The sequence below is a fragment of the Lepus europaeus genome, chromosome 3, assembly GCF_033115175.1.
Source record: "Lepus europaeus isolate LE1 chromosome 3, mLepTim1.pri, whole genome shotgun sequence".
Lineage (NCBI taxonomy): Eukaryota > Metazoa > Chordata > Mammalia > Lagomorpha > Leporidae > Lepus > Lepus europaeus.
The window spans coordinates 98,589,255-98,615,898 of NC_084829.1; the positions used below are offsets into that span (position 1 = coordinate 98,589,255).

A 26,644-nucleotide genomic window follows, 5' to 3' on the forward strand; every position below is an offset into this window, starting at 1 on the left:
CCTATGAATCCTAGAAAGTGGATTTTATCACTAATTCTTTACATAAATTTTAAGAATAAGTTACCTTAATAAATAAAGCAATAAATGAAATAGCCTTATTATATTACTAAAACTGTACATTAACTTAGTCATTATTGGTTACCAGCCATTCACAGGCACATACAGCATTCATTAATTGGAACAGTGAATTCCTATACTGTGCCATTAAAAATCCACTAATAAATTAAGTGGGAGAAAAATTAAGTTGAATCTACTATTGAATAGAGAAAATAACTGCAAACTCATAGAAATATAGACAAAGATATCATTAAAATCTTGTTTGGCGTTTCAAAATCTTAAACAGCTACAAAAGTGCAAAACAGACACTTTTAAAACTTAGTTGGTTTGTGGTGCTTCGTAAGTGTTACTATCCTTTTCGGTTACTAACTGCAACACAATTTGCTGCACTACATCGCTGGAGTTCCGCTGACAAAAAGCAAAACACCACGTAGCGGCTTATTAAAAAGCGCAATCTCCAAAAAAAAAAAAAAAAAAAAGCGCAATCTCCACACCCTGTAATACTCTGTAAATGTTGAGCACCACTAAGAGCATCTGCCGCCACACACGGAGGCAGATGGAGACAGACTACTGAATTTTGGAAACAATGAACCTTTCTGGGACACAAATACACGTGCTGCCTCCACTGTCCCTACATTCCCACAATCACACTCGGGTCTTTCCTGACAAAAAGCACAGCCCGTCCCTTTGTGATGACGTATGTTGCCACGGTGGGAGGGGGGGGACCTGCAGACTTCACGGATAAAAGGGCATCTCAGATTGGAGCAGAGGAATGCGATTCCAAGACATTTCAGTAACAAAGGAGCCACCGCAATTCGCCAGTACAGCACAGCCATGAAGCCAGGGCTTTTAGCGACTCAAATGTATGAAAACTGTTTGTAAAACACAGAAAAAATATCAGAGGCAAACGATACAACCAGTTGTGTGAGTGGCCCACACTCTGGCAGGCACCACCTACTCTCAACAAAAAGGGGAATTCTGGGCAGGGGCTTCTCGGCCTGCAGAACCAGCCCACACGGGTGGCAGGGTGGGGAGGTGCTAGGAAACCGCGGGCGGTGCGCTTCCAGATCTATGGAAAATTCAGTTACCAGGCATCCTGTTCCCAAGTAAACTGTTATTCAGTTGCCTTCATATTTTATATATTATTTAGTATTGATTCATCTTTTAAATGACAAGGTTGAGGACATTTTAGTCAAAATTTGCACTCAGTTATTCGACTTTTTCACATCACTACTGTGGTACCCTTTGTATAAGGAATCAGGATTTTAATAACTGTGCTGTCTTCAAGATAAAGTTTTTGTGAAGAATAAAATATACGTTGAATAACCAACTGGCGAAAGTTTGTATGAAAATTTGGAACTCTAAACTTTCAAGGGAGTTCATCTAGATACTTATTTTTCTCGGATATTTTTCTATCCATGAAACACTAAACAAGACACACTGTAAACCCAGAGACTGGCTCTACACATCTGGCACTTTCACTGCAACCTATTTGAAGCTCTTGGAAGGCTTCTTAATATTTGCTCTGCCTACTTCAGTTATACTGCAAGCAAATGAGAAATTGTAAAGTATTTCCCAAAACACTAAGGGTCAAAATAAGTGAGACAAGCTTGTCCAAAGTCAGGGGCTCTCCTATTGTCATCTTCAATTTTGGAGAATAAAAAAATCAGTAAACCTCATATAGAATTCTCATAAAATAATAGGTTATAATTACTGAAGGATTATTTTTAAAAATTATACAGCAAAGAAGTGATATCTACAAACTTAATCATTCTCAACACAATCACATCTATAGTTTCCTTTGATTTTAAAATATTAAGGGACCGGCACTGTGGCATGGCAGGTAAAGCCACCACCTGCAGTGCCAGCATCCCATATGGACGCCAGTTCAAGTCCTGGCTGCTCCGCTTCTGATCCAGCTCTCTGCTCTGGCCTGGGAAAGCAGTGGAAGATTGCCCAAGTCCTTGGGCCCCTGCACTCGCGTGGAAGACCCAGAGGAGGCTCCTTGCTCCTGATCGGGCCAGCTCCGGCCACAGTGGCCAATTAGGGAGTGAACCAGTAGATGGAAGACCTTTTGCCTCTCCTTATCGCTCTCTGTAATTCTGAATTTCAAATAAATAAATCAATCTTTAAAAATTAAAATAAAATATTAAAAGTTAAGTGGCTGTAAATTGTCATTTTCAGTTGTCTATCTTAATAGTTAACAAGTCCTTAAAAAAAGAATGAGAATTTTTGAAAACTGAATAAAAATATCAGTGAAAACTGTTTGCATTTTTTGAGTTTAAAAGTTGTCAAGATGGGGCTGGCGCTGAGTTGCAAGGGGTAAAGCCTCCACTTGCAGTGTCAGCATCCCATATGGATGCCAGTTCAAGTCTGGGCTGCTCTACTTCCAAACCAGCTCTCTGCTGTGGCCTGGAACAGCAGTAGAAGACAGCCCAAGTTCTTGGGCCCCTGAACCAATGTGGCAGACTTGAAGGAAGCTCTGGGCTCCTGGCTTTGGATAAGCCCAGCTCCAGCTGTTGCGGCCATTTGGGGAGTGAACCACCGGGTGGGAGACATCTCTCTCTCTTTGCCTTTGCCTCTGCCTGTGACACATTAACTCTGCCTTGCAAAATAATAGTCTTAAAAAAAAAAAAGTTGTTGTCAAGTAATGAACTCCTCGACTAGTTGTAAATACCTTTATATTTTAATATTAAAATTTTCAAAGCAGCCAATTCTATTTTGTTTTTCATGTGGTACACAAACTTTGTTGGTTTTATTGACACTTCATCTGTGACTTTGAATATTATTATAACTTACATCATTGTTTACTTATGTTCATACCATTTATTAAAATATTAGCAAGATAGGCAATCTGTTATAAGCATGTTATATAGAAATTACCTACTTTATATATTTTATCTGATAATTTTTTTACATATTTGTAAAATATCTGTATTGAACTTTTCCAGCACATTACATGTATATTATATATAACAAAGTAAAAAAGTAATGATTCAATTTCTACATATAGTATATATCATGCCCACATATTTTCTTTTCCTCTACATATTCACATTAAGTACCTGTTAATTTCTAAATAAATGTTATCTAAAATATTTAATGAATTTTGCTAACATTTTCCACATTTTACAAAGAAATTCAGATACAATGAGGTTAAATAACACACTGATATGACAAGAACACATGTACTCTCTTCTGGTGGAAGATGTACTATACTATTGTTCAAATGTTCATTAAATTATCAAACATTTAACATAATAGAAATAAGCATTTATCGTGTGGATTTTGGAGAAATAAAATGAACAATTTATAATTTTGAAACTGCCTACATAACATAAAATCTAATCTAATGGGCTTCTTATTAAGAGTACATGTCTTGGCCAGCGCCATGGCTCACTTGGCTAATCCTCTGCCTGCGGCGCCGGCATCCCAGGTTCTAGTCCCAGTTGCTCCTCTTCCAGTCCAGCTCTCTGCTGTGGCCCAGGACTGCAGTGGAGGATTGCCCAAGTGCTTGGACCCTGCACCTGCATGGGAGACCAGGAGGAGGCACCTGGCTCCTGGCTTCAGATCGGCGCAGCATGCCAGCCACAGTGGCCATTTGGGAGATGAACCAACGGAAGGAAGACCTTTCTCCCTGTCTCTCTCTCTCTGTCTCAACTCTGGCTGTCAAAAAAAAAAAAGAGTACAGATCTATGCATCAAAGCACTTCCAGCAAAACCTTACACCACACAAAATTCTCACAAAATGTCCAATATAGTAATTTGAAGGAGTTGCTTAATTGTTAAGATTATTCCTACATTTATATAGAAACCATTCCCTTCAGAGACAGCAAATATTTAAAGAAAATCAAAGAGAAAAATTTATATAGTAGAGAAAAAATAGTAGTAATATAAGGAATTAAAAATCATACAAAGTACCTCTCAGCCACTTAATTTTATATATATATTTATTATAAAATGTGAATATTTTAAGGAAGCATCCAGCCACTATGACCATTCCTAGTAATATAAAATCCTGTATCAAATTACAACTTGACTTCTCAAGCAACCAAAAAGCAAACATTCAGGTTTGAATTTTGAGTATATAAAAGCTTCCTATAATAAAACCACTATTTTGATTAGTAAGGAAATAAACTGTCATCAAACAAATCACAAAGCTGAGATTTAATCTTTTTATATTAATCAATTTACTTTTATGTATTTGAAATGCAGAGAGATAGGAGGACAGAAAGAAAGACTATCTTCCATTGACTGGTTCACTCCCCAAATGCTGCCAACAGTCAGGGCAGGGCCAGGCCATAGCACCACAAGGCAGGAACTCCATCCAGGTCTCCTATGTGGGTGGCTGAGGTCCAAGTATTTAGCCCATCATCCACTGCTTTCCCAGGCATATTAGCAGGAAGCTAAATCAGAAATAGAACAATCAAGGCTCAAACCAATATGACCACAACAACAAAAGAGGTAGCTTAACCCACTGTGCCACAACACCAGCCCCTAGGGACCTAACTCTTTGAGATAACATCTGCTGCTTCCTTGAGCGAGCACTAGCAGGAAGCAGGAATCGGAAGTGGAGCTGGGACTTGAACCCAGGCACTTTGTTAAGGATATAGACATCCCAAACAGCATCTTAACAGTTGTGCTAAATCCCTACCCTTAAAAAATTATTAATGTCCAAACAAAATCATAAAAAGGGTGACTTAAAGTACATACTTCATAATGAAATGCTTTGTAATATTGTACTGGTAATACTATGAATATAATTCATATTTTTTGTTTGGTTTTAACTTTAAACATGCTTCATCTAAGAAATGCAGTGTAAATTTTTTTAGTACTTTAGGAATAATTAATTTGAATGAAGAATAGTCTACCAGTAAAGTATTTGTCATTCAATTTATAGCTGTTTTGCCACATCCCCGGTCAACCTGAATTGCCTATTTGTACAGCTGATGCACTTGCAAAGCTCTCCTGCTTTTCATTAGGGTATCTAAGCCTTTTATTTTGTGATTTCTCTTGTGAAATTACATAAATATAACATCCCTGTCTTTGAAACATAAAAAGTCTAATTTTTTCCAGTTCCCTTCTATGGGAATTATTTACTGATTTACTAAAATGGAGTTCCTGCCACCTTATTTAATCCATATAAAGCAACTTTTTTTTTTTAAACCAATGGATATTAGTACATCTAGGTTATAAAAAAATTATTCAGTGATAGCAATTTACCAAGAGTTACCAGGTACTCTGCGGTATTGCATCACATCACAACACAAAGAAAGAACTGCCATCACCCTACAGAGATGAGGTAATGGGTTTAGTGATATTAATTAGCTACCTACTAGTAACTGACAGAATTGAATTTCTACAAACATAAATATTAGCTGGTAAGCTGGAATTACCTCAAACTATAGGAAAACAATTTTATGAAAACTTAAAAAACTGAAAACCAAATGAAGATTATACAAAATATGTATTTGTAAGTATTTTAAAGAAAATATTAGCTTACCGGATCCACTCATAGATCCAAACACAAACTATCAGCAAGAACCCAAAGATGGCTCAATTATCAGAAATGCAGAAACATAGTCTACTTTCCAAAACTAAAAAGAAACCATCAAGTACACAAATATGATGCCTGGAAGTGGAGCAGACATTTGGAGAACAGAAGGTAACAAATTGGAAGGAAAGGCCAAGCTAATGGCAGAGATTTGGTCCATAACCTTATCAAGCTGCTGAACTACATAAGGGAATTTGCTAGGTGAAACAAACTCATGTGCTCTCTGACACAGTAGTAAGTTCTGATATTTGAGCTGAATTGATTTCTAATCACTTATGTGTCCATAAATAAGAAATAAAAATATAAAATAGGCAAGACAGTGATAAATACTAATGTTACATTAATTAGCAGCAACTGAACAGGGAACACAGAAGTTCTGACTATAAGATGGTCAAATGTTAAGCCAAAATGTGAGTACAAAGGCATTTGTTACTTTGTTTTTATTTTTATCAGTCTGAAATATTTCACTAAATTTTTAACATAAAAAGCATAGTAATTTCTACTTTTTATTGAATTTAACAATATGTACCATATACATACTGCTCAAAGAATGATCACAAAATAAACACACCTGTGTGATTATATTAAGTATTTCCAGAAACAGGGATTATAAGTTCCCCAGAAACCTCCCTCTTATTAACTCTCATTCACTATACCTTTCATCAAAAGTTATCGCTATCCTAACTTCCAAAATCAAATATTGGTTTTGCTGTTTCCAATTTCATATAAATAAAACATTGTATCTGCTTCTTTTTCCATTAAAAAATTCACTTACAACATTAAAGTAGCTTTAATTCATTACTGCCATAAGGCAGCCTACACACCATAATTTATCTACATCATTATTTAACAAAGAATTGAGTTGTTTTCACTTTCAGGCTATTATTTACTATGATAATACAGGTCTTTTTCAAATACTTGCACAAACACTTTTACTGGACATTTATGTATCAAGCTTAAAATTTCACTTATCTAACCACAGTAGATATTAACACTTAATCAAAGTAGTTGTATCAATTTCAACTCTAGCAGCAGTGATGAGAATTCTTCCTATTCTCCATCCTGCTCAGCAATGGAGTAACAGTCTTTTTATCTCCCTGATTACATATGAGTTTGGATGCCTTTTCATGTTAATTAGCCATTCAATTATTTCCACTGTGCTTATTCAAGGACCTTTCTCATTTTTATCTATCCTAATTGATTTTTAGCTCATATTTGGTTCAGATGCAAACTCTCTTTTTGGTCATATATCTTGAAAGTATATTTTCCCACTCTGTAGCTTGCCTTTTTTACTTTTAATAAAATTCCTAATTTTAATGTAGTCCAATTTATCAATCACTTTCTTTGTGCTTTTTGTTTTCAGCTTAATAAATCTTCTCTTAAATGAAGATACTTCAAAAGTTCATGAAAAATGGAATTTAAAGATAAGCTTATCTGCAGAAACAGAAATCCATGCAGTTTTTTCTAAATATACATTTGCATTAACTTTCTGAGGTATATTTATATTAGAACCACAAAGATACTCTACAATATCTTTTAGAACACTATGTACATCATGTTTAATTATGTAAGTTGCTTAGACTCATTTGGATGGGTAGGTATGCATATACGGAAACGTATATATATATATACACATATATGGATATGGAAGCTACCCATCCAAATGATATCTATATACCCATGCAAATATATATACATCCAGTTGACCCAATACCATATCTTAAAGAACAGCTTTGTCTATATAACCTAAAGTGTTCTAATATCTGTGAATTAGTTTCTGAGCTCTGTTCCATCTCATTGGTCTATTTGTCTATTATTGTATGAATACCACACAATTTAAATTTTAGTTATTTAAAATTTTATTATCTAGTACAGTAAGTCTTCTATTACTTTTCCAGGTTGACATGAATGCTCCATGCCTTTGACTTTCCATCTAACTTTTAGATTATCATGTCATCTCTACTCACACACACACACACACACACACAAATATATATATATATATATACACCCCTATCAAGCACATACCTGCTGAGATTTGGATTGGTACTGCATTGTCTCTGTAAGAATTTGGGTAAAAACAGTATCTTTAAAACAATGGATCTTCCACTCACTGGTATACCCCTTCACTTATTTAGTAATATTTTAGTTTTCCATGAAGAAGTCTTGATCCTCTTTTGCCAAATTTACCCAAAGATCTGATTTGAAGTTTTTTAAAATGTAAAATTTATAAAATTATGGGGTTGGCACTGTGGCGCAGTAGGTTAATCCTCCACCTGCGGTGCCGGCATCCCATATGGGTACGTTCTAGTGCTGGCTGCTCCTCTTGCAATCCAGCTCTCTGCCATGGCCTGGGAAAGCAGAAGATGGCCCAATTCGTTGGGCCCCTGCACCCATGTGGGAGACCCGGAAGAAACTCCTGGCTCCTAGCTTCAGAACGGCACAGCTGTGTATGTTGTGGCCAAATGGGGACTGAACCATTGGATGGAGGACCCCTCTCTCTCTCTACCTCTCCTCTCTTTGTGTAACTCTTTCAAATAAATAAATAAATCTTAAAAAAATTTATAAAACTTTATAAAAATACAAAATTTAAAGTATATTTTATAAATATATAAAAATATATTCAAAGTTTTTATTTGGGGGCCGGTGCTGTGGTACACTAGGTTAATCCTCTGCCTGCAGCATCAGTTCTAGTCCTGGTTGCTCCTCTTCCAGTCCAGCTCTCTGCTGTGGCCTGGGATAGCAGTGGAGGATGGTCCAGGTCTTTGGGCCCCTGCATCCACGTGGGAGACTAGGAGGAAATTCCTGGCTCCTGGCTTCAGATCGTCGCAGCTCCAGCTGTAGAGGCCATTTGGAGAGCGAACCAACGGAGAGAAGACCTTTCTCTCTGTCTCTCTCTCTACTGCCTGTAACTGTATCTGTCAAATAAATAAATAATAATAATCTAAAAAAGAAAGTTTTTATTTGTCACTGGTCAGTAGAAATACAATTTTTATACTGACCTCACTATAACTTTCTGCAGATAAGCATGTGAACAAGGTAGTTTTATTTTTTGGCCGTTAACTCTTTTTTTGACATATGATTTTAGCAAGGGTTTTTAATAAAGTAAGAAAAGGCATACTGATAGTCATTCTTGTCTAATTCCCTAAGAGAAGAAATTCATAACATTGCATCAAGTATGCTTTAAGCACTTTATGTTTATTCTTCATCAAATTAAGGAAGTCCCCTTCAAGTTGCATTTTTTGCTAAGAATTTTTATCATAAATGGATGTTGAATATTCATGTTTTTCATCCACTCAACAATCACTGAATTTTAAACCATTATTACTTGTATCATGAATCACATTTTCCCCTAGTTACTAATCCAATCATTAACATTTTATGCATTCATGTGAGCTCATATTCCCTCTTTATGCCTTATAAATCTTGTGCATATTTTTTCAACAAATTATTTGACAGTATACTGCAGTTTTCATGATATGTCGTTATAAATACTAGAATGGTACCTCCTGAGATTCAGGGTGGTCTTTTTTTTTTTTAAGGATTTATTTATTTATTTATTTATTTATTGGAAAGTCAGAATTACACAGAGAGAAGAGAGGGAGAGGGAGAGAGAGAGAGAGAGGGGTCCTCCATCCAATGGTTCACTCCCCGTTTGGCCGCAATGTACAGAGCTGTGCCGATCCAAAGCCAGGAGCTAGGAGCTTCTTCTGGGTCTTCCAAGTGGATACAGGGGCCCAAAGACTTGGGCCATCTTCTACTGCTTTCCCAGGCCATAGCAGAGAGCTGGATTGGAAGTGGAGCAGCCAGGTCTCACACCGGTGCCCATATGGGATGCTGGCACCTCAGTCCAGGACATTAACCTATTACATCACAGTGCTGGCCCCTCAGGGTGTTCTTTTACACAGCCACAATATCATCATCACACCTAAGATCTAATATTACCTAATGACACTCAGCCCACATCAAAATTTCTCCAATGGTACCAAAAATATCTACCATTTTCTTTTTTGGATTCAAGAATTAATCAAGGATCATTCATTATATCTGATTAGTGTATGTCTTCCTCTTTTAATTTACCATTGTATATTCAAACCTCAGACCTTTTTTAATGACCTGAACTCCAGTAAAGCCATCAAGGCATACAGATTTGCTTTTAAAGTTTGTAATTATAGTTTCATGTTCTTTAATAGTCAAATATTCAGATTTTTTTCTACTTCTTTCGTCCATGTTATTCATTGTTTTTATCTTCTGAATCTGTCAGAAGCGCTGCTCATCTTCTCATCCTCTTTTACATCCAGTTTCCTCTTTTGGAATAGTCAGCTCTACAAAAAACAGTTCCACCTTCCAGGACCACATCTTTTGGTTTTGTTTCAACTCTAAACCTTGACCCTGTATGTCTTCATTGGTATGACTTCTGATGCAAAACAGTTTTCTATTTTACAGTTTTCCAATTATTCATAGCAGAGGTTTATTCCAAAAATACTTTATCTGACACTTTATGAAAGGTAAAAACTCTTTGAACTCTTTTGGGATAGGCAATTTTGAAGACAGGTGTTTTTCACAAATGTTCCACCCATTAAAAACAGATAATTCTACATGTGTATCCCTCCTTCTATAGGCAGAATTGTCAGGCTCTTCTAATATTTTTATATTTCCTTTTCCAGTCATTGCTTTATGAACTGCTTTCCATCTCAGTTTGTAATTCCCCACTTTTGAATGGTAAAATCAAATTTCCTTAATAAGTCACAAACAATAATGGACTCACCTAAACTGTAATTTGTAAGCCAATCATGTTCAATATACCTTTTGATTCATACTCTATTCTTAAAGACAAAGTTATTAAAGATGCTAAAAATATGAAAACCTAAGTAAACCAGGGTTCATAAATTAGAGAAGGCAAAACAGGTCTGTGTGTGGAAAAATAACTTGAATACTAACAATAACTAGCTCAATTCTGGCTGAGTATTGATCTATTTCCAGACTAGAGTAAAATCATGAGATCACCATGCTCTGGAGATACCCTCAAACATTCTGTTTTGGCCCTGGTAGAGAAAATCTATTACAGAGCTGATAAGGGAACTATAGGGTCCTTCTATGTCAATGGCCACCATTCTTTTTTTTTTTTTTTTTGACAGGCAGAGTGGACAGTGAGAGAGAGAGACAGAAAGGTCTTCCTTTTCCGTTGGCTCACCCCCCAATGGCCGCTGCGGCCAGCGCATCGTGCCGATCCGAAGCCAGGAGCCAGGTACTTCTCCTGGTCTCCCATGCGGGTGCAGGGCCCAAGCACTTGGGCCATCCTCCACTGCACTCTCGGGCCACAGCAGAGAGCTGGCCTGGAAGAGGGGCAACCGGGACAGAATCCAGCGCCCCGACAGGGACTAGAACCTGGTGTGCCGGTGCCGCAGGCGGAGGATTAGGCTAGTGAGCTGCGGCGCCGGCCTGCCCACCATTCTTGACCCCCATCCTATATCTGTCTGTTCTGTGGAAATCTTATTGGCCCCTTGAAATGATGACAAACTCAAAATAATAGAGTTATATGTCAAGTGAATAATGCACTCTACTGATTGCCACTCTGAATCTTAGCTATTTTATCATCAAAAATGTTTTTACTTCGAACACATAAAGTATGTCAACAAAGTTCCACTGCCATATAGAACACAAGTTAATCTATGTTTATTACTTCAAAATCCATAGAGGAGAAAACTTGAGCTACAGTGACTATAAAGGCCAAGAATACTATTTTCATTTTATTTTTAATATTTTCTCCCTAAAACTGAGCTTTATTATTAGAGAATTCTTGAAGGGAGAATCAAACTGTAAAAAGGTATGGGAATATGTCATGTGTAAACAGTGGTGATTGGAGCCAATTTTTAAAAATAACAAAAAACGGAAAAGCTGCCACTTATAAAACTTCACCAAGACTAGAAATAGTAAAGTTAATAGAAGACATTTCACTGATTTTTCAATACTTCATTTGTCATTGAACAGCTACGGTGTCCTCTGCAGCATACTGGGCACAAGAATACAAAGATACTGTGATCTCTGTATCATCAAGGCATTCACAGTCTATCATTGGGGAAAAAAAAGTAAACACTTATCAAGCAGTGAGAAAGGAACGCTAAAAAAGTATGGAATAGGCGACAGTCTAATGGAATACAGTCTACTAAGATCAGAAAGGAATCACAGAGAATGTAAGAGAGAGAAACCTAACCCATTTATTCAGAGATGAAAAGCATTTTACAAGCTGAACACAGTAAGGAAAGTTATTTTAACACATAGGCAAGAGAGAGAGAAATAGTACACACGTTTATTAAATTAAAGTACTAAACACTGCATTTGTTGGAGCAAAGGTTGCATATGAAACAACAGAAAAAAAGATGAAAAAGTAAAATATGTCAGTTCATAAAGCAGCTTTTCTTATGTGTCATTCTAAATGTCAAAAGAGTAAGCTGGGAATAAAAATGAGCTCTGTCTTTTACCAACACAGTCTAGTGACAGGGCAGAAATTAGAAAGGAAGGCAATAGATTATTTCAGTAGTGCAGAAAAAGGATGGCAAAAGCCTGAAACAAGATGAAGATACCGAGGGAGAAAATTTAATAGCTGAAAATTAGATTTAACAGGACAAAACTTTTGATTACAAGAAAAAGAAAGGCAAGAACCTAGAATTTCTACACTGTTTCTTTTCAGAATCTGGATGTAGGACTACCTTTACCACATACCAAACATAGGAGTCACTCAACTTTCATGGGTTCTGTTTCTTCATATACAAAATAAACAGATTAAAGAAGGATGTTCCCTGATGTTTCACTAGCACAAAATATGTGTTACTGTGACTAATAAATATTTATGGTCTTAAACAAGTATCTCATACTACTGTTCTATATTTAAATGAAACATAATGATTTTTTCTCTTGTTCTACATGATTAATAAAATGAAAACAAAATTATCTGTGTTAAAAAGATAAATCATAATACATGCATTTGATGTGGTGGTTAAGGCACTTCTTGGGATGCCCACACCCCATATTAGTGTCTAGTTCAAGTTCTTGCTTATCTACTTCCAATTCTGCTCCCTCCTCATATATATCCTGGGAGGCAGAAGATGATGGCTCAAGTACCTGCGTCCCTGCCACCCACGAGGCAGACCGAGATGGGAGTTCAGGCTCTTGGCTTCAGCCTGACTCGGGGAGTAAACTAGTATATGGAAGATTTTCTCTCTCTCTCTCTCTCTCTGCCTTTCAAATAAAATGAAAATTAATCAGGTGCCAGCACTGTGGCATACTGGGTAAAGCTACCACCTGTGATGCCAGCATACCATATGGGTGCCACTTCATGTCCTGGCTCCTCCACTTCTGATCCAGCTCCCTGAAAATCACCTGGGAAAAGCAGTGGAAGACAGTCCAACCATTGGGATTCGTGCCACCCACAAAGGAGACCTGGAAGAAGCTCCTGGCTCCTGGCTTCGGCCTGGCCCAGCCCCGGCCACTGTGGCCACCTGGGGAGTGAACCAGTGATTGGAAGGTCTCTCTGACTCTTCCTAACTCTGAGTTTCAAATAAATACATCTTTTTTAAAAAAATGAAAATTAATCAAAAAATCACAAAAACGGAGAGATCACAATCATTTTTCCAATGAGACATCTTTTCAAAACTCCTGGTTTTAATTTCATTTCCATTATCAGCAACATTTTCTTTCAGAAAGGGCAGCTGACTACTATTCCAACTATGAGTTTCACTGAAGCTAACAATTATTCAATTTAAGTGCAGCATTAAAAAGTAGGTATAACACATCATAAGCCTAAACCCAGCACTAAGATTTTACCTGTCTTGGAAATAGAGATATTACAACTCAAAATATCATTAAAATACATCATTAACTGATGATTCCCTAAGTACAAATCAGATATTTCAACAATGGGCAAGACTCCTAGGCTTACATTTAACGAATTACACTTAAAATAATGTTTCTGGTATGCACTGTGGCACAGCAGGTTAAGTTGCCACTTGGGATGCCTACATCGAATATCAGAGAGCTGGTTCAAGTCCCAGCTACTCTGTTTCCAATCCAGCTTTCTGCTAATGCACTGGGGAGGCAGCAGATGATAGTCATTGGCTTGGGTCTGAGAGAAACATAGGTGGAGGTCCAGGCTCCTGGCTTCAGCCTGGCCCAGCTGAAGCCTTCCTCTGCATCTTTTTGAAGTATTTGAGGATAAACATACATTTAAAAAATGATAATTTTTTTACTTGTTACCATAGATATTTGAGAAGTAGTATAAAAGATTACATTTTTCTTTTTAAAAACATCTTAATTTATATATCATTTATATAAAGAAATAATTTGGTCGCAGTACTAAATAAGTCCAATATTTCATTACTGTGTTAAGTATTCTGAGGCATTTTTATAATGGCATAAAAGGACAGGAAAAATATTCAGAAGTTTTTGTAAAGTATTTGAGTCAGAGTAACTCCAGTGTCTTACAAGTGATATACTGAAAACAAAAAGGATTAAAATCAGGTCAGTGATCTAGGCCCACTGCAGATTTTGCAATTTTTCCTACTATTTTCCAAAGAACTTAACTGCTTTTATTTTCCTAAAATATAAAGTATGATTTTGTGCCAAACACCCTCACAAATCTCATCAAAGTGTGCTAGATTTCTCTTAGGCTTAAGCAAAATGAATCTTTTTACTAAAGCTTCTGAACTTCTGAAGATCATCTAATTGCAAAAACATTTATAACACTTATTCTGTACTTTTACAACTTAAAACAGCGATTTTCAATATTATGCTAGATGACCAATGGTAGGTAAATGATATATCAAAAACTCAAAATATTTGAAGATAAGTTTAAAGATCTGATGATTATATACAAGGAATCTTCAAGTCTATGAGATAAGACAGAAACACTCATCAAAAGCTTATATAAGAAAGAAAATTGTCAATCAGCTTTGGCAAGGTACAGGTCTAATTTTCCCCACTACCAAGAACAGATCTGAGAAAACCTTCACTTTATCAAATGTATGTTTATTTAGACTCTAAAATATGCAAAGCACTATTCCAAGCCCTGAGGATAAAGTTTTCAAGCAACAAACAGTAAGATCCCATCTTCATGAAACTCACATCCCAGTGGCAATAAACAAGCAAGCAAAATATCAGATAATTAAATATGTTAAGGAGAAAATGTTACGGAGGGTTATAAGCTAAAGAGTGATTGAGTGACAAGCTGAGGTTAGACAGTCAGTGAATGCCTCATTAAAGAAATAATTTGTTAGTTGAATTCAGAATGACAAAAATGGATCTACCTTCACTAAGATGAGGACAGAACAACATTCCCAACAAAGGGAATATGCAAAGATCCCAAAAAACTCACCCAACATGGTGGGTTTGAGGAAGTAAGAGAAAAACAAGTGTCTGAAGCAAAGCTGATGAAAGCAAGGACTGATGTGAAGTCGGAGACAAATCCAGATCTCAGAGGGCCAGAGTATGAGATGGACTGAATTTAAAAAATATATTATTACAGCAGGGTTAACTATGGCTTTTTCCTTTAAGAGTTTGGAATAATTTGATGAAATTAATGTACAAGCTCACGTGTTTTATCAGTTATTTGTTTCACTGGTTTTGACCTTGGGAAAGCAACCTGTGTTAAATATACCAATTTACTATTCCAAATTATAATTTCCTTCAAATATAATCAATTGATGAGAATATTAGTGTGAGATGGGAACTGAAACAGTGAAATTTCACCTTAAGTGCTGCCACTCTCTATGTGCTAGGTGGACATTTATAATAAAGAGAGTGAGCTACATGGCTTTTGAGTTTCCTTAACAGCTACATTAAACTTTTAATTTACTTTATACTTATTTCAATCAAGGTAATGGTTTTCAAACCCTAAATTCCTACTAATCTCTTGGCTTGATTATATTATAATTGCAAATTTACTTCTGCCTCCCGTCTCCAAATCTAGTCCATCCTAAACTCCTTGACATTTAAGACTGAATTTCATAATTTGAACAGTTGCCTGGAAATTTTAGCTTTTCACTATATAGTATATAGTTTAAAAGAAATTTATTTCTGAATCTTAATAGTTCTTAAAAAAAACTATACCTATTTGTTTAGCAGCATGCAAAATATCTTTTAAGTCTTCATTTATACTTTGCATTTTACTCTTCTCCAGTCTTTCATTCAAAAATTTTACTATCTTCTTCCACGTCAGGCCCCAATCTAAAACCTGTTCATGCAGTTTGGATCTCTTCACCTGAAAGACACAGCATAATATACACAAGTAATGGTTAAAGTTTTTCTCAGCCATCAGGGGCCACATATATTTTGCAATACATAATACGACTTGACACTACCCACAAATATTCAAACTTCTAACTATGCACATCCAAACTGATGCCCTCAGAAGGAATTTATTTAAAAGTAACTTCAGAGAATCTCACTCATTTATGTTTAATAAAACCATTTTTACATTTCAATTATTATATATTCATTATAAAATCATTTTCATAAAGCAAAGTGAAAAGTTCAACATCTGTAAGAGAATAAGAAATGTACACATCCCACATCTTTTCATTTTCTAACTGCTTATTTTGAACACAGTTTAGATAATAGTTTAGATAAATAAGAGCTTTGTATTATGTTTTTTGATGAAAGGCATTTAAAGAAAATCAGATTTTCATGAAACATTCAACATTTCAATCAGTATTGCTCTCCTAAATATGATCCTACAACAGGTTAAGCATTGGTGAGATTTTTTTTCTGCACATAGTCTTTTCTTGACACTATTAAGAAAATACATTCACTCTCAGGAACTAACCACAGAAAACAATAAAAATTGCATGCCACTGGTTTTGATCCATGAATAAAAATTATGAAGCCTTCAAACCAAATGAAAAAGTAGTAGGTCAAATAGAAACTATAATTTTACTCTTGGTAAATACTGCTGATATTGCAGAATTCTTCATTACTTTTCTGTCCCAGTTTTCTAATTTAGAATGGGGCTAGTCAATCTCAGAGAGGCAATTTGGGCATTTTAGGTGGGGAGAGGCCTAGACAAAGGTAAATATGAAATGATACTGATTACAAAATGAATTAAATTGTTATAATGCAGCCCTGGGTACCAAAGGTTCAACCTAGTTTTCTATTTGTTTATATTGCGCATTTTCCAAGATAAAAAGTTATATTAATATGCAGTTAACTATATAAGTATATACCACTTTCTTTCCTCAGAAAAAAGTTTTTGAAGGCCTATGCAAGGCACCTGCATTATGACGTAGCAGGTTCAGCTTGTGACACCAGTATCCCATATCAGAGTACCAGTTCAAATCCTGAGTCCTGGCTGTTCCACTTCTGATGTTGCTTCCTGCTAATGTGCCCAGGGAGGCAGCAGGTGATGGCTCAAGTATTTGAACCCTGCCAGCCATGTGGAAGCTCAGATGGAGTTCCTGGATCCTGGCTTCAGCCTTGCCCAGTCTTAGCAGTTGTGGCTACTGGGAGAGTGAACTGGGAAAGATACATCTCTCAGTCTCTCTCTCTCTCTCTCTTGCTCTCCCCACTGTTCTCTCCCTCTTCCACTCTCCCTCTCTGTCATTCTGTCTTTCAAATCAGGAAATAAGTCAATAGATCTTCAAAAAAATAAGCCTATAGGAATAAATGAATTGACATGAAATAAGCATGTACTCCTTACACACTGAATAACATACAAAGAACCTTGAGGAGGTTGAGAACAGGAAATAATACAAGTTTAAGACAGTAACATTGCATTCAGGGTTGTGGTGCACTAAGCTAAGCTGTCACCTACGATGCCAGCATCCCATATCGGAGTACAAGCTGGAGTCCCATCTAGTCAGCTTCTGATCCAGCTCCCTGTTAAGGTATCTGGGAAAGCAAATGATGGCTAAAATACCTGGGCCCCTGCCACCCATGTGGGAGGGACCCAGATACCCAGATAGAGCTCCGGGCTCCTGGCTTTAGCCTGGACCAGCCATAGCTGTTGCAGCCATTTTGGGAGTGAACCAGAGACAGGAAAGTCAATCTAACTCCCACCACTCCTGTCCTCCACCCTTTCAAGCAAACAAATATAATCTCTGGGCGGGGGGAGAAGTCAGCAACATTAATTGTACAAAATGTATTCTACATTAATTGCTGTGAAAAATTTAACTTTCCAATGTAAAGAAGATGAAACTGTTTTGTGTCTAATAAAATTCTGTATCGTTAGAGAAAAAAATATCTAAAGACTGCTACAAATCTTCCCCTTATAATCAATCTTTAAGTGAAGCTATTAATTGTTAAAATTGCCTGAGGACTTCTAGCAGTACAATTTCAACTTACTAGGAAATGATGTTATTATTCTACAACAGAGTCAAGTAAGAGTCAGAAATTAAGTGAATATTGTTTGGTTAGTTTTTTAAAGGCAGCATAGGGCCAATGTCTTTATAAACTATATGGTGTTTGCTTCTTTATAAATACAGTTCATTAAGCTTCAAGTCTTAAAGTTCACAACAGTATGGCTAAGTTTCTAAAACATTTATGCTTTTTCTGGTGAAAGGCTAACCATCCTTGATCTGGCACTGCGGTGCAGCCAGTTAAGCTGTCACCCTCAACATCAGTGTCCCATATCAGAGTCCCAGTGCTTTGCTTCCGGATGCACTGCTTCCTATCCAGCTCCCTGCTAATGCACCTGGGAAAGCAGCAGAAGATGGCCCAGGTATCTGGACAACTATCACCCATGTGGGAGACCTAGAAGTTCCAAGCTGCTGGCCTTGGGCCTGGCCTAACTCTGGCTTTTATGCTCATTTGGAGAATGAACCACATTTGGAAGTTATCTCTTTTTCTCATTCTCTCTCACTCTCACTCTGACTCTGCATTTCAAATAAATAAATCTTAAAATATAATTCATACATTGAAACTCTAAGCCCCAGTATCTCAGAATGTGACTGCATTTGAGATAGGGCCTTCAGAGTGACTGAGTTAAAATAAGCTGATTGGGTGTGGGTTTTAATCCTAACCTAGTCTTCACATGACAAAATTTTGGACATACCAAGAGATGTACTTATATAGAGGAAAGACTATGTGAGGACATAGTAAGAAGGCTGCCATCTGTAAAACAAGGAGAGAAGTAGCCTCAGAAGTTTTCAAACCTGTCAAGACTTTGAACTTGTACTTCTAGCTCCAGAACTCTGAGAAAACAAATTTCTGTTGTTTAAGCATCCAGTTTGTGGTATTTTATGTTATTTTTTGCAAACTAATACACCACAAGTCAAGGACATTCTTAAATATTTTATTTATATAAATATTTTATTTATAAATACATATTAAGAATTTCCTACAAGTCTCTATCTCATATGTTTTCTATAATAATAATAATTAAATTTTTAACTATATATTTATTTTATTCCTTTATAAGACTTAAGGAATTCTTTGTCAAACCATATACCTGGTTCAGAAAATGAATCCATGTAGAAAAGAGATTGAAGTATTTCCTTCAGTAATAAAAAAAAGTGATACCCCAAAGTAATAATTATTTTGTTCTGGTGGAATCTAACTATATTTACAAGAAGGATAATAATATTACTTCTTATAAAACTGACTCATGCGTGAATACCTGTCTACAACATAATTAGTATTAAAGCAGGTTGAGTCATTACGATAAACATAAAAACAGTGTCTGCAGTCCATGGAAATGTTTGTTTCTTAATCAAATTAACTTCTGAAGTTTTAGTCATACAGTAAAGAACAACAGTTTTTCAAGCCTTAATGTCTCTCCCACCATATACACTTATGAGATCAACTACTGTGTTCAAGAGATTAATATCTGCAGTTTCCATGTTTAGGATTAAATCCATGAGGATTTAAATACATATGTGGTTCAGAGGTTAATTACTAAATTAAATAACAAAGTTAACTGTGGCAGGGTCCTTAACAACAGAAAAACATTAACAGAACATTTTCCTTTTAATTTCCTTTGACATTAGTTATAGTTGCTTAATAAAGGTACTCCAAGAGGAAACATTAGTATACACATCAGCATACACACCAAACAAGAATAAACTTCCATTTTAAACACACAGGATAGATAAATTTCAAATATTTGCCCACTTTATATTGCTAATGGTTTCCATCTAAAAATTCTACCTTTAAGTCAGCCACTTCTTCATTATAATTATCTTGCTTGGTGACATTTGAAAAGGAGCGCAAGGCTCCTGTGAGACGAGGTAAGGCCATCTATTATTCAACCAGTGATCCACACAATGAGAAACCTGAAATGGAAACAAAACAAGATGATATTTATCTGTTCAGAAAGGGGAGAAGTAATTAAACTTAACATATGACCTATGCAAGAAAAAAAAGAAAAACCAAGTAGTCAAAAAAGGCAATCCCTACCAATGTTGAAAACTCTCCTGATATAACACATTGGCTATCGCTGGAGAAAGGAAAAAAGGAATAAACAAAAACACACTTGTTACTGGAGACTATTAGAATATCACCTCAAAATGAGTTCTACAGATTCCCAGGTACAGGCCTCATATGCTGTTATCACTGTTAATACAACCAAGAGATGAAGTTCCTTCAATTTTGTTTGATGCTCACAGATCTCTAATTACACAATTGTCCTGTGGTTCCCTCTATTTGCAATACTCTTCTCCCTTGATTCTGATTCATCTGGCTTTTTGACTTAAAAAGATCTTGGCCAAAAAGAGAACTTCCTGAGATAGCACCTTTCCTGAACACCCAATATAAAAAGTCATTGTTAAACCTCATCACAAATTAATATTTCACATTTTCTTACTTATTTAATAACAGTTTTTATCAACAAAAATTAAGCTTGTGATAGAAAGACCATTTAAAAAATTATTTATTTAAAAGAGTTACAGAGACAGAAGAAATCTTCCATTTGCTGGTTCACTCCCCAGATGGCTAGAAGGACAGAAGCTGGGCCAGGCTACAGCCAGAAACCATGAGCTTCTTTTGGGTCTCTCACATGGGTGGCATGGGCTCTAGCACTTGGGCCATCCTTGCTGCTCTTCCCAGGCCATTAGCAGGGAGCTGGATTGGAAATGGCGCAGCCAGGACATGAACTGGCACCCACATGGGATGCCAGTGTTGCAGCAACGACTATCCCTGCTATGTGACAATGTCAGCCCCGAAGACCATTATTTCAATGATATCCCCTAACAAATAGAACAGCATTGGAGCATTTTGGAGCATTTTTAGTATTTTGGCTAAATAAATTAAAGGAAAAAAAAATGGAGAAAAGGAGATAATAGTAACAAGGTCCTAAAGAACAGCAGAAGAAAGAATTAAAGCAGCTGGGAAAGAAGAGAATTCCCAGGGAGAGAAGTCAAGAGACCTGGTGTACAGGTTTGTTAACATTCTGAGACCTGGGGCCAGCATTGTGGCATACCGGGCTAAGCTGTTGCATGCAATGCTGGAATATCATATAAGCACCAGCTTGAGTTCTGGCTGCTCCACTTCTGCTCCAGGTTCTTGCTAATGTGCCTGGGAAAGCTGTGGAAGATCGCCCAGATTCTTGGGCCCCTACACCCATGTGGGAGACTTGGAAGAGGCTCCTGGCTTCAGCCTAGTTCCACCCTGACCATTGTGGTCTTTTGGGGGAGTGAACCAACAAAGTAATCTTTCTCTCTCTCTCTCCCTAACTCTTTCAAATAAATACATCTTTAAAACAAAAAAAAATTCTCTCTCCTGATTCATTGACAAAAAAAAAAAAAAAAAAAATTCTGAGACCTATACAACTAACCTCTATGTAAATAGTCCAGCAGGAAGTTGGACTCAGTAGCAGAGCAAGGATTTGAGTCCAGGCACTTTGATAGGTGTCCCAACTGGCAGCCTAACTATTCTATCAAATACCCATCCATGAATAAAAGGGTTTTTTGTTTGTTTCTTTACATACTGAAGCTGCAGAGAGAGCGAGAGGGAGAGCGAGCTCTCATTTTCTGGTTCACTCCCCAGGTGCCCACAGTGACTGAGAGTAGGCTGGGCCAAAGCCAGGAGCTAAGGACTTAATCTAGGCCTCTCATATGACCATCACTTCTGCCTCTCAGGGTCCACATTAACAGGAATCTGGAGTCAAGAGCCAGAATTGGGTATTGAACCCACATACTCCGAATGTGGGATGTGTCTTATCTACTGTTCTAAATGCATGCCCCTGAGGTCTCTGAACTTTTACTTCGATGTTAGACTTACCACTTTGTCCTGGCAGTCTAGTTGTTTTAGTATATTTTGAGACTATTTTATCAGTGTATGCAAATTCAGAACTTCAGAGCTATATTATTAATACACAGAGAAGTTTGTTTTTAAATCCCTAATACCTTTTGTTTTGAAGTCTATTTTATTTGATATACTGAATATAGCCAACAGTTATTTTTATTATTTGCAGTAAGATTTTATTCTATCCTTTAATTCTGAACCTTTCCCTGTCCTATTTTTGATGTAGTGCTGTTGTCTTGTTTTGCTGTTTAGCAATTTGATGTCTTTTGGGTGGGAAATTTAATTTAAAATACATTTTGACTTGTTTCTATTTGTCCTGCTTAATCTGTACTGTATTTGTGACAACATACAGAGTTATTTTTTCGGATCTCTCTTCTAGAGCACCATTTTTCTCTTTATCTGTGTCTAACCTATTGCCTAACTCACCCATTATTTTTAAGTTTAACAGGCATATTTTTATTTCTAAAAGTTACGTTTTCAAAACTGTCGTCTGTTTTATTTTACTATTACTTTAAATCCTATTTTGTTGAACTTTTTGTTTTTAACATTTATTTACTTGAAAGGTAGAGTTACAGAGAGGGATAGGTAGAGAGAGGTAGAGAGAGAGAGAGAGAGAACGAGAATCTTCAATCACCTGGTTCACTCCCCAAATGACGAAAGTGAAGGGGGCCAGAGCTGGGTATCAAAATCAAGCACTCTGACACAGGGGGTGTGCATCGAAACCAGCACTAGACCAAATGCCCACCCTTTCTTTTATTCTTAAATGGTCATTTAATTTTGTCTCAACAGCAGTCAACAAATAAATCAATCTGTTAAGAAATCAATGACCTGAGTTTAGATGCACAGTGTGGCTCCTACCAACCCTTCTCAATTGGGGTCTGTGAGACAATTAAATATTGCTACATGAGAGCTGAGTGACTTTTTTTTCAATTCTTCCAATGACTGTATGTAGTTAGTATCACCCATAGAGAACCAAGACATGTAATGGATGTCTTAGGGAATTATGGATGCCTAAGCCACAATGAGAGGCTACAAAGATGCATTCTATTCGTAACAATTGAAGTCAGAAGTCTTTAAAGAAAGGTCCTGCTACTAAACTGAACATATTCTGTCTCAGAACTTACCTATTACCATACAAGTTAGCACTTTGAAAATACACAATCAGAACAAGGGACCTACGATAAATGGAATATTCTGCCTCAAGCATGGTTGGTCTTACAAATCAAAGAGGTTCCTGGAAAAAACTACTTCTGTCATTTTGACATATCTCACAGTAACAGCATTAATCTCCTTTTACTGAAAAGGGGCAGGAAGAATTCACTAATTTACATGCTAATTCACATATCCAGCAAATCCTAAAATAACAATCAAATTCAATCCCTAAAAGCATTCTAATCATAGGACCTGGTAATGAAGTCATACCATGAAGTAATTCATATCATTTCAATCATGAAATAAAATTTGAAATTTAAGCAGAGTCCTGACAACACGTCTCAAATTAAGCACTTTTCAAACTGATAATCTGAGATGTTTAAAAAAAAAAAAAGTTGCTATGGAAAATTATAGATAGGATTAAATCAGGGAAAACTAGAAGAGGGTGAATTTGAAAGATACACGTATTTAGGAGATGTAATATGCAGGACTCAAATTTTTAGTTTATGAAGAGTGGAACTTACAAATATAGAGAGCATTCAGAAAAAGGGGAAATGATTAATTGTTTTGTAAAGTTTTGATTATTGGCCCAAATTTTGGGTTTCATTTCAGAGGTAGAGATGGAAATAAAGCATTTATGGCTACCACTTCACTCAAGTTAAAACCATGGATGGACACAAACTCCAAAAGTCCAATTTATATAAACCCATCCACTGCCTTGCAAAGAAAACAGGTATACATAAACAGACAGACAACATTTTGTATTCCATTTCAAAGGCTGCACGAATACCCTGAAATCCACTCATGCAACTACACCCCTAAAAAGCTCACAAGAGTAGACAGTAGAGGCCAAGAACAAAGTCTTAAAGAAAGAGAAGCAAAGGAAGTGTCCTATAGAAAGAGTGACATCACACAAGAAAAGGCAATATTCAGGATACTATGTAACAGAGCCCAATGTATTTGATTACTCTCAGGTCCTAAAATACTATTGCATAAGGAGTTTTGAAAGAATAATGGAACAGGGGCTGGCACTGTAGTGCAGTGGGTTAACGCCCTGGCCTGAGGTGCTGGCATCCCATATGGGCGCAGGTTCGAGACCCGGCTGCTCCACTTCCAATCCAGCTCTCTGCTATGGCCTGGAAGAGCAGTAGAAGATGGCCCAAGTCCTTGGGCCCCTGCACCTACGTGGGAGACCTGGAGGAAGCTCCTGGCTTCGGATCAGCACAGCTCTGGCCGTTGCAGCTAATTGGGGAGAGAACCATCGAATGGAGGACCTCTTTCTCTCTCTCTCTCTCTCTCTCTCTCTCTCTCTCTGTGTGTGTGTGTAACTCTCACTTTCAAATAAATAAATAAATCTTAAAAAAAAAGAATAATGGAACAAATTTTGGTGAGTGAAGGATGAAAGCAAAGGAAAAAAAAAAAATGGTGAATGCTCTTCTTCCAAGGAACCTGGCTGAGAAGAAAAGGAGAAAAAGCAGGATATATTGAAATATATGGAGTTAAGAGTTTATGCAAACATAAGATAGAGTTGAGCACATTTCTATAATCAGGAGAGTATAGCAGAAAAGCAGAAAAAAGATGGAATACTCAGAGAATATAACAAAAGATGGGGACAAACGCATATGAAGGTCCAGAAATTAAGCTTTAGTGGAAAAGAGCACAAGGAGGGAAAGATGAGTAGAAGTTCCGGTATGTTTGTAACTTGGTTAAGCAGTGGGTGATTGGGGAGAGAAAAATAGGGTGAAAGCAGTTTAGCCAGAATGACTCCAATTTTCTTTGAGGTAAGTTGAGATTGTTCAAAAAGATGGCATTTTTAAAAACAGAGGCAAATTTTAACTTTGTTACCAACAGTAAGAGAGGAAACTGGTGAACAAACCATAAAGGGTTTTTAAGTAGCAATGAATTCTCAGCTCATACTGGAAACCATAAATTAGAGTGGCAACAATCTGGTACCAGAATAAAGCTGGATTCAGGGTTAAGGTTCCATAACACAGGGGCAGTAGGATGGCAATGAAGTGTAAATGGTAAGAGTGATTCAGTGCTACATTTAAAGTCAGATGAGAAGAAAATATGTTCAACTAGAAAGTTTTAGAGATAAGTCATAAGAGTATTCATGGTTAAAATTTCTGATTTATAGAGTGTACATAAAGATAAACTGACCTATATAGAAACTATACTATAATTTTTATTCCACTTTTAACATGGCAAATGTACAAATGAAAATTCACTCAATAATAACTAATGCCTCAGAGTAAATATAATTTCTAAAGAACTGAAAAAGTCTAATTTTATAGCCCAAATACACTCACCTGTGGTTATCTTACAAATCTTCATTTTAGAAGTTTGTACAGATAGACAGAAAAAGTCTTGAGAAACTGACCTAATTCTCCAAACTATGGTTGCATAGACTATAACAGGATTCTCTTTATGAAATGATATTAACTAATAATCAGAGAGCTAGAATGATGATACACTAGTCTGAGAGCCACAAAGAAAATTATAAGATTTATTCTTTATATGCCAAACTTGTGTTTGTGAACTTTAAACTCAATGTGATCCAGTGAAGGTAAAGGATTAAAAAACACTGAAATGGTAGGCTATAAATAGAGTAAAATTAGAATTTAATATTTCAGTACTGAAAATAAAATTTGGGGGGCAGGCATTGTGATGCAGCAGGTTAAGCTGCCACATGGGAAGCCTGCATGCCATATTCGAGTGCCTGGCAGCTATCTGCTAATGGACCCTGGAAGGCAGCAGATAATAGTTCAAGTGACTGGGTGGGTCCCTGCCACTCATGTGGGAGACCTAGATGGAGTTCCCGGCTCCTGGATTCAGTTTGGCCCAGCCCTAGCTCTTGCAGTCATATGGGAAGTGAACCAGCAAATGGAGAATCAATCAATCAATCAATCAATCTCTCTCTTTCCATTGCTTTGCCTTTCAAATAAATAACATTTTTAAAAAGAAAATATTGTATCTACAAGCTACATCTTAAAAAAATAATCTGAAAGACCAGTGCTGTGGAATAATAGGTTAAGCTTGCAAAGCCAGCATCCCATATCAGAGTGCCAGTTTCAGCCTTGGAACCTGTGTTTCTGATCCAGCTTCCTGATAATGTGCCAGAGAAGGCAGAAGATAGCCTAAGTACTGGGGCACCTACCACCCATGTGAGAAATGGAGAGAGAGCTCCTGGCTCCTGGCTGTTCTGGCCATTTGGGGAGTAAACCAGAAAATGAAAGATCTCTGTCTCTTCCTTTCTCTCTGTTGCTCTTTCAAATAATCAATAAATAAATAAATAAATCTTTTTAAAAAAGATAAAAAAGCTGGAATATATTTTATTTTACCTTTTCAAAAATCGGAGTTGTAATGCGGTTAACACTATCAAGATCAAACACCGGGAAACATCAGTCTTAACAGACATCATAATCCTCTATAATGCCATTTCAAAACAGGGTGGTATTTCATAACTCCAAAAAATTCTTAGTCTTTTATTCAATACTTATATTGTACCTTATTGCCACCAAATGGAGTCACATAATAGGCACATTTAACTCATTAGAATCTATCAAATACAGTAGGCCAGACAAAAGAAATACACAGAAAGACATAATAATATGAATATTCCTAGCATCTTTTCACATATTGATACCTGCTC

General features: G+C 36.6%; 1 protein-coding gene across 5 annotated transcripts in view; it reads right to left on the minus strand.

The window, feature by feature from the left end:
* ASCC3 (activating signal cointegrator 1 complex subunit 3) overlaps positions 1 to 26,644 on the minus strand; it is a 382,634-nt gene that overhangs the window by 344,548 nt on the left and 11,442 nt on the right. For all 5 annotated transcript variants that reach the window (XM_062186549.1, XM_062186553.1, XM_062186551.1 and 2 more), the window contains 2 exons: positions 19,747 to 19,871; positions 15,715 to 15,865 (listed from right to left, as the gene is read on the minus strand). In XM_062186549.1, the coding sequence (XP_062042533.1) occupies positions 15,715 to 15,865; positions 19,747 to 19,836 (241 nt within the window). In that variant the 5' untranslated portion in view covers positions 19,837 to 19,871. The remainder of the gene's footprint in view (positions 1 to 15,714; positions 15,866 to 19,746; positions 19,872 to 26,644) is intronic.